General features: G+C 33.9%; 1 protein-coding gene across 3 annotated transcripts in view; it reads right to left on the reverse strand.

The window, feature by feature from the left end:
• Positions 1–289: 289 nt before the first annotated feature.
• LOC149787172 (schlafen-like protein 1) overlaps positions 290–16,062 on the reverse strand; it is a 59,595-nt gene continuing 43,822 nt past the window's right edge. For all 3 annotated transcript variants that reach the window (XM_089977671.1, XM_089977669.1, XM_089977670.1), the window contains 2 exons: positions 3,293–3,438; positions 290–2,768 (listed from right to left, as the gene is read on the reverse strand). In XM_089977671.1, the coding sequence (XP_089833797.1) occupies positions 2,601–2,768; positions 3,293–3,438 (314 nt within the window). In that variant the 3' untranslated portion in view covers positions 290–2,600. The remainder of the gene's footprint in view (positions 2,769–3,292; positions 3,439–16,062) is intronic.

The following is a 16,062-nucleotide window of genomic DNA, read 5'->3' on the forward strand; positions in this document are numbered from 1 at the left end:
CGAAAAATGGTGGAATTGAGTGCCTCGGGTCATACGTTTGAATAAAAGAACAAAATGAATGGAGACTATAAAATCTTAAACCTACAGATATACAAGGAATTTAGCACTTACAGTTACCGTCAGTCATGAAATAGCGATCTAAACATTCAAACTAATGTACGATTAGATACAGGCAGCAAATAAGATTTTTTGATAATACAGATTAGGTAAAAATGTTAAATGATACATAAGCTACACACTGATTTTATTAAAGACATTGCGTTTTTAAAAATGAAAGTCAAAAATTACAAAAAGCTTCAAGCAGGTTTTATTAGGAAGAAGGAAACGGAAACAGTTTAACTTATTTGGAAAAAGAAAAAGAATGTCGTTTTGTAAACACGTGCGACGAAGAAAATTTAAACAGTAAATTCAATGAAATTAAATACTGAAATGAATAACAAATATATAGAGGATTTAATAGCTATAATAACATAATTTATATCCCTAAAACACAAAATGAACGTTTAAAAGGAGCTTACAGTACTGTTAATTAAATCCTAGTTGATCCTAAAAGTTCTATCGCAAATCCAAAAGTATAGTGTTCGAAATGATTTCCAGTACTGAAGGTGCTGATATGTCAAAAGTCTTGGATGATTTGATGAAACAATAATTTGTGATGTATCTCAAATGACACAATCCAGAATGTCCTGGAACGAATTTATAACATTTCTAAAATGGTGGATTTAATCCAAACCGCCAATGAGGACCTTGCAATTCCAAAGTATAAGTTTTAAAGAAGTCATTTCTCTCAAATTATATCTGAACAAGAAAACAAGATTGTATAAACTGAACTTAACGTTGGAAGAATACATGTTCACCTGGTTTTCTTATATACACAAACTATCATCGAAATTATGACAACCAAATGCAATGGACCCAGATCATTTCCAATCGAAATCTCAATCAAATTCGAACCCTAGGTCAGTTCTGTTTGAACAACGTTTAACAAACTCAAATATCCAAGTTCAGATGTTGTTGTTGTTTATCAATCACCGTTATCTTTCCATATAACTATAATCACGGACAAAAGTTAACTATGTACTATGTTGCATACAAATGATCCTTATAATGACATCCATGGATGAATATTAAACACACTATATAGATATACCTAACAAATGTAATTCGCTTTGTATTTCAAATTGATATTAATAGTTAATTCAAAGCCAAATCAGAAAGATAGCAAAAAATTTACGAACTGTAAAATCTTCAAAAAGCTTAGTTTGAAACAAAACTTTGACCAGCTGGTGAGACAATCACCAATGCCTAGTTATGTTTTCATTGGAGAAAATGCATCTTTTGTTGTGATTAAACTATTGACCATGTGTGTACCTCATGTATATATCACTTTCACTTAGTCTTCAATTTATTTCGTTATCTATCTTTTCGACGAACTATAAAAATATATATCACAAAAAACAGTTAATTTGGGATAAATTTTATATCCTGAAAAGATTTGCTCAAATCGTCCTGTAAATTTTTCATTCGAAATGTATACAATAATGATACAAAACCAAATAAAAAAGCACGTATACAATACTCACACAAAAATAAATATAAAACACATGTACACAAATAATATAAAAACAAACATAAAACATGCATACAATACCACACAAAATCAAATATAAAACACATAAAATACCCAAAACAAACATATACAAAATTCATAATTTTTTTATATAACATACACAAAAGGAATGCAGCTGAGCAATCGTCCCGGAAATTTCACTCATAAAAAACCATTCCTTCAAAATTTCATATAAAAGAATTTTGAGAAATTTCAAAATTAGTTTATTTTGTTTTTAAATAAATGGACATAGTGCGTAAAGAGAATGTCAAGATATATAGCACCCACATCATAAAAGATATGAATTATTTTAATTTACGACACAAATTTAAATTCACGGATTAGCATTCAAAAAACAAGTGAGACACATTTTGCGCCACAATAAAATGAAAATTTTGAGATATAGAAATGTAAAAAGCATCGGGTCCAAAAAGCATCAAAGAAGAAATCTAGAAAAATAAGTTACATTTTTGGTCACTAAGTACACTTTCGCGACATTCCACGCTAAAACAGGCTTAAGACTCCAACAAGATTTGTATGGCAAGCATAAACCAGCTGATGTGTTCATTGTAATGTCAGCAGTTGTAATTAAATGTTACATGTTCTCTCTCTCTCTCTCTCTCTCTCTCTCTCTCTCTCTATATATATATATATATATATATATATATATATATATATATCTGTGTGTGCGTCAGTGTGTACTTGGTTTCTGTTGTATCTTTTTAATGTAGCTTTAAAAAAAAAATCAATAATACCGCTACCACGTCTGCAGTGTGGCTGTTTATAGTGAAGCCTAGCACTGGGGCATCATGTCGCAGAAATGTAGCATGATGTCCCACCCAGTCATATTATCATGACACCAGGCCGACCAGTCCTAACACTGACCTCGTAATGCTGAGCGCATATATATATATATGAAGTATCTACTTTATAAATAGAAGCAGAGAATGAGACTAATACTTAAGAAATTGTGTCATCAGTTATAACATTTCTATGAAATTACACAAATTTTGGACTTAGGCTGTTGCATAGTACGATATTGCTGCAAGTCATGTTGTTGATGCTGGATTGTTTCCGCCTGAGTTTCAATTGTCTTTTCCTTTTTCTCAAGCTGCATTCGAAACTCTGCATGAAGCTGGTTGACTTCGTCCCTATGTTTCTGATAAAAGAGTGAGAAAAGGGGATCACAATGTTTTCTTCTCTATCCTCAATTCGGATATGTTGAATATTACAAAGGACACCAATGCATATATATATATATATATATATATATATATATATATATATATATATATATATATATATATATGTATGTATATAATGATGCACATCAGCCACCTACCATTACTACTACAATCGCTTTTCTATAGAGTGACCATTTCCCACAAACTGTACATTGTATCTTTTACGTGATGATTAGTTGTTCGTGGCTTAACGTTTTCTGTCATACTTTGGGGGTGGGGGATGGTTTAGTGTATTCAGTAGTATGTCAAATCGTGATGTTGTTACTAACATAAAAAGAAAATCATTAACATAGGCTGCTCATTGTGCAAATGTGTAATATCTGGTGAACGAAAATCACACTTAAATAATATCATAGTAATTAAATTGTGACATTCTAACGTAAAACATGAACATATTAAGAGCTATATCCATAGATTGCAAACGAATCACTGTTCATACCAAGTGTGTCAGTTCTTGTAAATCGCTCCATGCAGTTATTACTTGAAGGCTGCCATCACGGCGCATGAAAACTCCATCCTTTGTCTTGTACAGTTTGAACTGGTCACTAGGAATCTCCACCGTTACTTCAATCACCTTACAGTTGGCTATATAACAAAGATAAACAGAAGGCAACATTACTGATTTCAAATACATGCAATCTTGTCTCGTTGATACTATTCCAAAACATTCCACTATTCCCATTTAAACATTTGAAATAATCAAACTGTCAACTGGACAAATATGATCTCATCTGATGTTTTATAGGTTGCTCCAGCTTTATGTCTGTTCTATAGTCACAAAAGAGATATGGTTATCCAAATCATCCATATCTAACATATGATTGAAATATTTACATACGGTCAAAATTAAGTCATAAAATATTACTGTCGTTACAGCTACGGATAAGGCAACCGTTAACATAGAGTTTTGGATCATGGCGTACCTTATGGTGTGGGTGGAAGGTGCGTACATCCGGTATTATAGTTGGAAAATTTGAATATATATTCTTCTGACCATTTCTAAATCCTGATTCAGTTTTCTCTCAACATGAAGCATATTTTGTGGCCAAACGCAGATCAAGAAGTCGTCACTGTATAATGAGCAGTCAGTTTCTGGATTTAGGCATGTTGGTTTCTTTTATGTTCTAAAGGGTGATTGACAAATTACTGCAGCGAGGTATACCCATATCCTGAAAATAGCTTTCCGAATAGGTGGTACCTACATTAAATCTAGAATATCTTCCTTTTTAAACCACTGGATACGAAAATAGGCCATTTGCCTTAGACCTATATAGATTAAACATTATGATGAACGTCCTGTGTTGTATCTCAAACTTTAACAAACATAGCATGTTTGCGATGTGGGATAATAACTGGAATATTGGCAAAGTCCTCTCAAGATTTGAGCAATGGTAGCATTGTTGCATCTCTCCGTGAAGACAAGGCGTTGTAACTTTCTCAGATTTGACTGAAATATTAAGTTGTTTATTGAGCGCTGTATCGTGCAAATGTTTCAGAATCTGTGAGTCGATATCATCTTGTCCTGTTGAATTGTCATGAGTTCAATTCTTGAATTTCTCTTCAACTGAAAGGTTAATTAAAAACGTTCACGTTAGCCGTTTTAAAATTTACGGAACGTTTTTTAAAGCTTACAGCATGGCAGACTTCGGAATAGTTCTCTTCACAAGTGATTTTTCCTAGAATGTTTCGGCCTATGTGTTTAATATTTATGTTTAAATCCACAGTAGCAGTCTGATAGATAGGAATATTGGATCCTCTATGGATTCGATAAAATCGACAGTCATATTTGATTTACAGAGACCAGAAACGTTTCCCAACATGCCTTATTCATTCTCCGTCTCTGGACAATCCCTTGAGATTTGATTGTAGCTGTTAAGTATATCAGAAAGTGGTCACCTGTGTTGTCCTCCAACTTTCCAAGACACGTCCGACAAACGAGTTAAATAGACGACAGACAAACATGTGGATCAGCAGATGGATGTTTGTAGGCGCACAACTTAACAATAATAAAGACTGTGTTTTCAAACTAATTTCCTATTGTCTGTTATATCTCTATGTTACCTCTGCAGTAATTGAGTTTATGGCGCCCGATAAAATCGCAAAGTAAAAAATGTTTTGGAAAATGTTCAATAAGATGGCCAGGATGCAACTAATTGACTGGATTACGCAAGGAAAGAGTTACTGTGAAAAGCGTAAGATTCATATGTTTTAACAAACAAACTCTGTAATGTAGTGTTGAGATTACTTAGCCAGTTTTGCTATTTAGGATGATGGTCACATCTCCAACGGCATTACCAGTTTTCCTTGAAAAGTTGTTGCAGGCTGTGGAGGCTCTGTTTACATTGACTTGCCAATTGCCTTTCAAAAATGTATTCTAAAGAGTGAAGTTCATTAAACAGAAGACATGTGTCATGTCCATTGGCCAATAAACTTCGGTAATTATGAGCACTATGATGTCAGTCCTATTTATAGAAGTGGTGGCGGTACATGAAGTGTGGTATGGAATTAGTTTCCTTAGTTTAAAGACTTCCAAAGATAATGAGGAACTTGATAGGATTGTCAGAACTTTTCAAATGTTAAGCAGATTCTTCGATTCCCTCATTATCTGGTTTCCTGAGCACTCATTACGGCATTGTGATCTGAACAGAGTTTCGATAGTAGTATTGAGTTTCTTATTTACTAATCTATTATACGGTTTTGGTAAGGTGGCGAGGTGCTGAACATTATAAGCTTGATTTACTGCTATGGTCAATTCCCTATCAGGGTACAAAGAGACTTGGCGGAACTGTACTTCTATGATAAAGCCTCATTCAACTTGAATCTGCCCGCAAAAGTTAACTGACATTCCGGGTGTACTAGAGTTTTCGCCTTAAGAGCGCTGAGAACTTGCACAACTACATGGTTTTCCCTTTTTTTGGTGTTCTGTCGTGGTTCTCCTGCCCACATCTGGGGCAGAATGGTTTCCTATTGCATCCATTATTGTGGTGACAATATATCTCTCACTTAAATCGCAACAAGCGATTAGTGATGCAAGAAACGTGACGCAGTCTAACATGAATAAGCGAGAGTCAGTAGAATCAGCTTGCAGAACGTACTGAGATTTGAAATGCTATGCATTGTAGACTCACTGTATCAATCAAAATCTTCAAATTGCATGACGCCAGTAAATCGTTTCGAAGACCTTTGCGGAGATGCCAAACATATCTGAGGGAAACAGATTGTCACGGAAACATTAAGATTTGTAAAGACAAATAACTGCCCTAAGCTAAAAATTAATCAGAACAATTCCTTTTCGGAATCACTGATGGCAATGCACATTGGTACATTGGTCTTTTCTCCCGTCCTTAGAATCAAGGTGTCTCTAAGTTTTCAAAACATAAATGTATAAGTTTCATGTGAAGCGATATTGCATTTTAACCGTCTGGAAACATTTAGAAACTGAATCTGTCCTTGTCGTAGTTGATGATACTTGGCCTAACTTGACTATATATCTGACGTAACATTCCCATCCCACATCTTACCTAGCCTTAACCTAGGGTTTAAGTAGGTAACAAACATTGATCTCCTCTGTTAATTATGCCAGCGACATGTGACCCGACCTCTGCCAAACCGCTTGCCTTCATTAGTTATATCGTACTACTTGCAGGAGGGTATACCGAATCTGTTCCCCAGGACAGCAGAGGGCACGTACCGGACGGCGAGTAAAGTAAAATACTCTGCGCTACTAGTGTTTTCGTAACGGCATCATAAACTTAAGCTATATATTGAACAGTGAGACGTATTGCTTACTGCATTTGTATGGGAAAATACGAACAACTTTTTACGAGTAATGCCTCACGACCTTGCTATCAACTGTGTTTGGATTCGTAATGTGGGAAAAGCATGAGTTTATTTAAATTGAAATTATGGAAAAGACGCAATGGAATATATCGTCCATTTTGTTCTGAGTGCAGTAAGGTGAATGTTATATCTGTTGGAAACTGAAGTGAAATTACAGTACAATTTCGCTTGTGTGTATGAAGTGTTGGAACCCAAGACTGGTGTCATGTAATTCGGATTTGCAGAACTAAGTATGTAAATACATCTTGAGCAAATTCAAGGTGCAAAATACTTAAGTATATTTGTTGCAAATCTTATCACTTGCTAAAGAAGACATATTTCTGCCCTGTCCACTGCGTGATCTTTGTTGTAGGGACCCAGTCACCCAACCTATGTACATCAGCTGGCTTCTACCGCTAGCCTACATTCCAACAAAAATGATAAACAAGGAAAATTGTGTGTGTCTGTGTGTGTGTGTTTGTGTGTGTGTGTGTGATTTAAAACAGCTTTAAAATATTTTCAGTCATATCGTTACGACGTTGCTGTTGTTGTTATTGTTGTAGGGTTCAACGCCATTTTTCAGCACATGATAGGATATACATGGCGGCCAGTATTAATGGTAGAAGAAGAACCTGGGAAATCCCCAGAAAGAACCACCGACCCTCGAGAACCTACTGGCAAGCTTTCTCACATACCCACACTGGCCGAATCCGAGACTCGAACCTACACAGAGGTGAGATGGCAGTGATCCGTAATGAAGAGCGCTTTAGACCACTAGGCCACTCGTTACGATGCACGCAGTGTGGCAGTTTATAGCGATGTCTAGCACAAGGGCATCATGCCGCATACACGTAACATCATGTCCAGCACAGTCACGTTATTATGACATTATTATAGCTGAGGCAAAGGGAGGCAGTTACTAGTAACATTTTATTAAGTATCTGGTACGACACGGCCAGGGTTCGAACCTGCGACCTCCCGCATCCGAGGCTCGCGATCTAACCACTTAGGCCACCGAAGTGGTGGAAAAATTGCAACTAAGCTGCTGTGTGACAGTCAATTTAAGCAGCAGAAATAAGACTTCTTCGTTGTCTTGGCTTATTAGCTCTCATGCTCTTAGACTTCTACCAAACCTGTGTTGTTTTAGATAATTACTTTATAAATAGGTTATTTCACGTCTGTTTAAAACAGTTCTTGCAAAGTTGGTGTGTAAACAAAAAATCACAAGATAAGATCTCTCAAAACATGTGTGAACAATTCACAAGACGAGACCTCACAAAGCATGTGTGAACAAGTCACAATATGAAACCTCTCAATGTAAATGTTTAGACAAGTCACAAAATGAGACCTCTCAAAAGCATATGCGTGAACAAGTATCAAAACATAACTCCTCAGCATTGATGGGCATTTAGGTCATCCTCGACCGTGTGGCGCTGTTGTATCAGTTATATGTTATGCAATTGTGAAGTGAGCTTGAAACATCACTGACACAAAGATATATTATTTGAAAAAGCAGGCTGATTCAATTTCAGATGCACTGAAAACATTGCGATTTCTGTTTTTGGTACTTGGTTCTCTGTTTAGTGACGAAAGGGAACGTAATATCTTAAACAAGTGGTTTCATTTCCTAATACATGTTCAGAAATTACTATAATGTCCAGACAATCTGTATCACAGTGAAATGTAATATGCCTGGGTATCTAGTACCGTTTAAAATCAATCGTAAGAAGAACCAAATTTTGGACAATGTTGGTTGATATTTTAATATTGTATGTTTAAAATATGTTCACAAATCATCTTTAATTTTTCAGAATCATTATCAAGGTTATTATTGGTGGGCTGAAATAAGGTGTAAACTTGGGTCAATGTGTAACTTAAAAAACAATTTTACGGGGTGTGCTGATTAACCCTTTGAAACAAAAACTGTGAAATGAACCATAATGCTTACGTTTCCATAAATATATAACCAGACAACCACATAACTTTTTTTTCAAATACTACGTGTTTTCATTCATTGTTAACTTTGGATCAAAATATATAATAACTAGCTTTACAGCAATACAAATCATAATTAACACTCAATCTGAAAATAGTCTAGAAAATTAGTAACTGAAAAGAAATGCGATATTTAGCCTTCTATGATAAAAACAAATCTATGAAGTAGTGACGTAAATAAAACAGAATCTTCAGAGTATCCATGATATCGAATGGGTAATGATTGCATATTGAATTTATGAAACTCACTGAATAATTTCCAGCTTTTATTCACCATTGCTCGCAAGAGCTGGGCACTATTCAACGAGTTTCATAAATTTAATATTGTTTTCAGTCTGTATTTCAGTGGAAGTTATTTAGAGAGAATGATGGACGAACCATTTCGTTCATTCTCACTGAGATACTGCACCTTTCATTTGGTTTGCGTAAAATGTAGTCCCAAACAAAGCTGAATAAGCATTAACGCATTTTAACAAATTATTAATCAAAGAACAAGTGTCATTCCGAATAGACAGAACATTTTACTCAGACAAAATCACTTTTCAACACATAATATCTAATGCGTGTAATGTCAAGATTTTTTAAACAGTAGACCGTTAGAATACAGTAGACGATCTATGTTTACCCTGAATAATCATTTTCACAACTTAACATTACATTGTTCCGATATTCATATGAAAGAAGGATCTCTGGAATGATAAATTGCCATATTTACTATAATGTATTTGTGACTGGATATTTGCTTTGTTTGATTTGGAACAGTAGCCTAGAGAAGACATAAATACATTTCATATAAAGTCAGAATTGCATGACGTATATACCGCGTAAATATGTTGTGCTTGGATAAAGTTCTGGCAGCTGGTAAACCTGTTTATGTTCACATTCTTCTGAGAACAGAGTAGAGTTTATTTACTTCTACAATTTAATATCTAAACCACTTCTGTATATAGGGTGGACCCCATGTTACAAATATACAACTCACCTCTACCCCACATCCACTATCAACTGAACAATACCCTTAGTTTTGCTTTCGGTTGTTCTTGTCTTGAGGTTTAACGCCATTTTTCATACCATGATATGTTATTTATGGCGCAACGAGCCCCTGTGGTGGTAAATTCGCCATAGTCAGACCGAAGTCATCTTTTTCGACATTTCCGTTTGGGCAGTCGATTAAAAATAGGCCGCCAAAATGTTCATAGCATAAGTAACAGCACAAAGTTCGACAAGGTAGGGTAAAGAAATTTTCCCGCGTTCGCAGCAAATCAGTAAAGATAATATTACGCAAGAATTTCATGGGCTTATCAGAAGCACACAGAGTGGTATGTTAACGAGTTGTAATATAAAAAACACTAAACAGCACACACTATCCGTAAAGTGTAGAGACTACTTGTTAAATAAAAATATGTATCTAAAAAGACGCCCAGCTCATGAAGATTTCCAGATGGTCATGAGTTTAGTCTTTGCAAACAATTTAGACTGTATATCGTTCACAAATCGACATTTTGCTATGAATGTTTAATAGTTATATCCGATTTGTTTTGAAAAACTTTAAATACACACACAGCCTAAATTACCTGGTCGACATGATATATATCCGTCAATGCTGGCTCTTCATCTAGTCAATTAAGTATTATCATTGGGACGGCCAACAACAGATTTTAAGTATTATCATTGGGACGGCCAACAACAGATTTTAAGTATTATCATTGGGACGGCCAACAACAGATTTGGTAGATAGCTTGAGCGAATCATCGTAGAGTCTACCTCTGATCGTTATGTCTCTCTCTTAAAGTCATGACTACTAAAAACAGGGATTGCCTGTTTCCACGTGATTTAAATTTGAATAGTTAGTTGATCCCAATGCTTAAACAAGTGGCGTGTGAAACTTTGCAGGAAATATCTCATATGAGTACATGTATTGAACACGCACACAAATATCAAGTATTAAATGAAAAGATACTAAAAAGGTTGAACATGACGTACAATTGTTGCATATAATTCACAAAATATTTTGAACATAAAATGGAAATCACCGAATAAAAAAAGAGATATTTATAACATATATTAAATTGTATTCAGATGAAATGTATTTAACCAAATATTGCAATCTAAGACACGCCATATGTGAATGTCTGTTTTGCATCATATATTCCTTTACCACTTGTACTGATTGTATGGGTTCTTCATATTGCTGTTGTTTTTCTTGTTGATATTTGAGCCCATTTTTTAAAATAATAAACTATAGATTAAAAGAAAGACTAAATAACATAAAATCTTGGACAAACAGTTACGGTTATACAGTATATCATGCGATACCAGTGATATCGTAGGGTGGAGTGCAGAAAAAACGAGCTCTATCGCGCCGTCCATTTATCTGCAATACGTTATTTTGCCGCCACCTAACAATAAATATGGTATTCTACTTAAATGGGATGTGCGTGCTGCAGTCTGTACATTTATTCGGCGTTTTATACACTGGATCTTTTGTCGAAGTTGTGAATATAAGAACATATACAACAAAATATTCGGACAGATACTACAGAATATAAGAAATAATATTAATAGAATATTAGGACAGACTGAAGAATATTAGAAAAAAATATTACAGAATATAGAAACATACTACAGAATATTAGGACAGATACTATAGAATCTAACGGCAGATACAACAGAATATAACACTATAGTACAGAATATTAGGAACGAGACTACAGCATATTAAAACCTATATTAAATAATATAAGGACAGATACTATATAATATAAGAACATATATTAAAGAATATTAATACAGATACTACAAAATATTAGAACAGATGTCAGAGAATACAAGCACATATATAGAACACGTACTACGGACTATGACAGACAATATACAATGCAAGGACAGATAATATAGAAATATGAGGATAGATAGTACAGGCTATAAGGACGGCTATTCAAGTGTGTGTGTGTGTGTGTGTGTGTGTGTGTGTGTGATTTGGATTTTTAACGTAGCTTTGTTTCAAAATCAGTCTTATCGCTACGATGTCTGCAGTGTTGCAGTTTTATTCTTATGTTACGTGTTTAGGCTCTAATGAACAGCAACAAAAGAAAGCGTGAAAACAACAAGCTCTGAAAAATTTAACAAACAATTTGTTTCCTTGGAAATACACTGTAAAAATGAAAAATATAAGAACTTACGGTTTTAAGAATTAAATCCAAAAATAATCCAAGAATAGTCCACGAATTAAATTTTAAATGTCCTAGTAATGAAATGTTCTAATGAATTCAAGTTCGAGTCCCGACGAAAATTTCAAAATGGAAGGCGATGGCGTATACTGTAATCAGTATAGAGCTGATGTGTACAGTCCTTTGTGAACAAAAAAAAACAATATTCCGGTGTTTTAATTCCAAATACAATTTAAATAAATGTCTTTCTCTAAGAATTATGTATGAGCACTCAAATATTTCCAGGAAAGAGAATAAATCTTTTAGACTCCAAATAATTTGAATAACAATTAACACATAACTCCAAACTGCCACAACAGTATTAAAAAAGCCCAATTGAGAAATATCTCTATAGACATCGGTATAAAACCTGACTACTGCGCAATTTCGGAAAACAGAAATAGAGGCTGTTTACCTATAAACAAATCACGTACTCCTAGTATGAACTTGGTAAAAACAAATCATTTTACTCGAAAATAAAATTAATATAAATAGTTGTTTACTTATCTCAGTTATTTCTGAATCAACGTCGGGAACTAAGTCAGAAATAGAAACAGTGTTTCTATTAGTGGGTATTTATAAAAAAGTTCAGGTCAAACTTAATTTTCTGGAAAATGTCAAATTTCTAGTTAACAAAATTACATTACAATGACATGTAACGAAATTATAAATTTAGAAAAAATAAAACTTACTAACAGACAATTAAATTAAATCAAATATATATATATATATATATATATATATATATATATATATATATATATATATATATATATATATAACACTCCCCCATAAAGAAAATGAAAGATGTATATGATAAAGTCTTCTTTTTACCATAGATTAATTATACACAAAGTTAAAAAAAATTCTTATAAATTACACACAGAGTACATGAAATAATACAATGTTATACATGTGAAAGTGCATCTACTATTAAATTATCTTTACCCTTGATATGCCTGATGTCAATATCATATTCCTGTACCAAACTCTATCTTAACAGTCTCTGATTTTTATTTTTCATCAAGCCGATGAAAGTAAAGGGATGGTGGTCACTAAACACAATAATAGAAGAAGGAGCTGAACTAATGTAAACTTAAAAATGTTGTAATGCCAATATCAAAGTCGATCATTCGTTCTCGACTGCTGAATAATTTCTTTCGTGCTTTTTTAATGCCTTAGAAAAACTGTACTTTGGATGATCAATATCGTTTTCATCTTCTTGAATCAAAACTGCTCCAACCCCAAAATCACTTGTATAAACAGTCAGTTTAAATGATTGGCTGAAATTTGGAGCTGTGAGATCTTACGCGCTTTTAAGTATGGCTTCTCAAGAGCCTCCTGACATTTTTCAGTCCAAAGGTACTTGTTTTTCTTACTAATTTGTCAGGGGTTCAACAATTATAGAACAATTGCCACAAAATTTCCGATAGTATCCAGACATACCCAAAATCGCATCAGTTGCTTTATATTTAAAGGCACAGGGAATTCAGAGACAGCCTTGACCTTAGCATCTACTGGCTTAACTTGTCCATGTCCCACAATATGTCCTAGAAAAGTTACACAAGAACGGCAAATCGCACCTTTGGATTAATTAATTGTCAAACTTGCATCCGTGAATCTGTCAAAGAATTTCCGAATTGTTGCTAAATGGTCTTTTCAGGTGTTGTTGTAGATGATGACATCATTGATGTAAGCATCACAATTGTCTAGACTAGGGGTAATCATATTCATGAGACGTTGAAAAGTACTTGGCGACCCATTCATCTCAAACGGCATTACTTTATATTGACGCAGTCCATCTGGAGTCACGAATGCCGAAATTTTCTTTGCACTTTCCGTTAGTAGAATTTGCCAAAATCCTTTCAGAAGGTCAAATTTGGTGACATACTTGACATTTCCGATCTGACCAATACAGTCATCGATTCTTGGTAATGGAAATGAATCTGTTTTGTTCACACTATTCACCTTCCTATAATCGGTGCACATACGGACAGTTTTATCTGGTTTTGGAACAAGTAGGCATGGCAAACTCCAGTCACTTTTATTGGGCTCTATAAAATCATTCTCCAGCAAATACTGAATTTCTATTTTCAATTATTCCTGAGGGTTCATCCAGTACAGGTGTTGTTTCACAGGTTTAGCATTTACAATTTCAAAGTCATGGAAAATTTTGTTTGTTCTTGTAGGAACATCTGTAAATAAGTTCAAATAATAACTTTAAGTTCATCTCTTTCTTGCTCATGCAACTGTGAAATTGTCTGGTCCAGCTCTTTCATAGTTTCTGAATTAACATACAGAATATTACACATACTACATAATATAACATAAACTACAGAATATTACACATACTACAGAATATTATACATACTACATAATATTACACATACTACAGAATAGTATACACACTACAGAATATTACACATACTACAAAATAGTACACATACTATATAACAATTACTACAGAATATTACACACAATACAGAATATAATACATACTACAGGCTATTACACATACAACAGAATGTTACACATACATCAAAATATAACATATACTGCAGAATATTGCACATACTACAGAATACTACACATACTACAGAATAGTACACATACTACAGAATATAACACACACTACAGAATATAACACATACTATAGAATACTACACATACTACATAATATTTAAAATACTATAGACTATTACATATACTACAGAATATAACACATACTAAGGAATATTACACATACTACAGAAAATTAGATCAGGTACTAAAGAATATTAAAAATACTACAAAATATAACACATAATACATAATATTACACATACTACAGACTATTACAGATAATATAGATAATTAGGACAGATACTACAGAATTCAAAGATAGGTACATCAGAATTTAGAGACAGATACTATAGAATATAAGGACAGATACTACAGAATTTTAGAACAGATACTATAAAATATTAGGATGGGCACTACGGAACTTTTGATAATTTGTTGCCTTGTGATTTTTGTTTAAATACGTTTCCTTTGTTTCAATTTGATACATTTAACCCTAATAATACTTATTTAATATTTCTCTTGTAACTTAAATATTAAACGCGGATTGCTTACTGATATTATCTGACACTAACATACATGTGTTATATACTTTCCCTGACTTAATCTAAATGCGGATTTTTTATTCATAACAGCAAAATGAAGAAACTAAGAGATATTTGTTGTAAAGTCTGTCATGCCAAGCTATTCGATTCTTAAATTCAGCATAGGACAAAGAGTGTGAGAGATCACAAGCGTATGTGGATAAGTTTGATATAAACGTATAAGGAGACTAAATTATGAAAAAAGTATTACAAACATCGGGCCAGTAGCCTTGATGTCGAATAAGTTACCTCGTGTCGATAATGTGAAGTCTAAACAACATAAAATTGTGCACATTACGCAGCATTTGCATCCCTATAGAAATATCAACAAGATTTCATCTTGGAAAAGCTGTTAAAACTTACAATATTGACATAACCATACAATGCATATTTATGGGCTGAATTTCATAGTCAAAAATGTGCTTTAACACATTTGGTCTTGAGTTTACTTCTTTGACTCCACCTGAATAAAAAATTAAATATCTAACAAAATTTATTATGGTGTAATTCAACCATAGGATTAATTTTATCTTTTACGACTCAGTTGTGTTGATTAGAGAGGAAGTTATCCCTGCACACATTTTAAATCGGTGTATATTCCATGTCTCTACGTCAGCAAACACTCATACGAGTTACAAAAAAATTAGCATGTTGTGGGGCTTAATTTTCAGACTCTCAGATGAAATGAAATATTATTTACTTTCATCTCTGATTAAACCTACTTAAGGCAAACATGGGCCTGTGCATGAGAGGAAGAGTCAGGCAGACTGAGAGAGAGAGAGAGAGAGAGAGAGAGAGAGAGAGAGAGAAAGGGGGTGTGGGGTGGCCATAACCTGGGGCTAGAGCTCATGTTGCTATTCCCAGTGGAAGACAAGATATGCCTTTTGAACATGTTTCATACAGATAACACACACTTCACTTCATATTAACATTTTGCTCATGCTGATCTATCCACTCTGTTTGGCATACAATTTTCAATTTAAAACAAGTATTTGTGTATAGCTTAAGCTATGCAAAAAGTAATTATGAAAAAGTGCATTTCG

The sequence above is a fragment of the Sinohyriopsis cumingii genome, chromosome 12 (genome assembly GCF_028554795.1).
Source record: "Sinohyriopsis cumingii isolate HCF-2022 chromosome 12, ASM2855479v2, whole genome shotgun sequence".
NCBI classification, from domain to species: Eukaryota; Metazoa; Mollusca; class Bivalvia; order Unionida; family Unionidae; genus Sinohyriopsis; species Sinohyriopsis cumingii.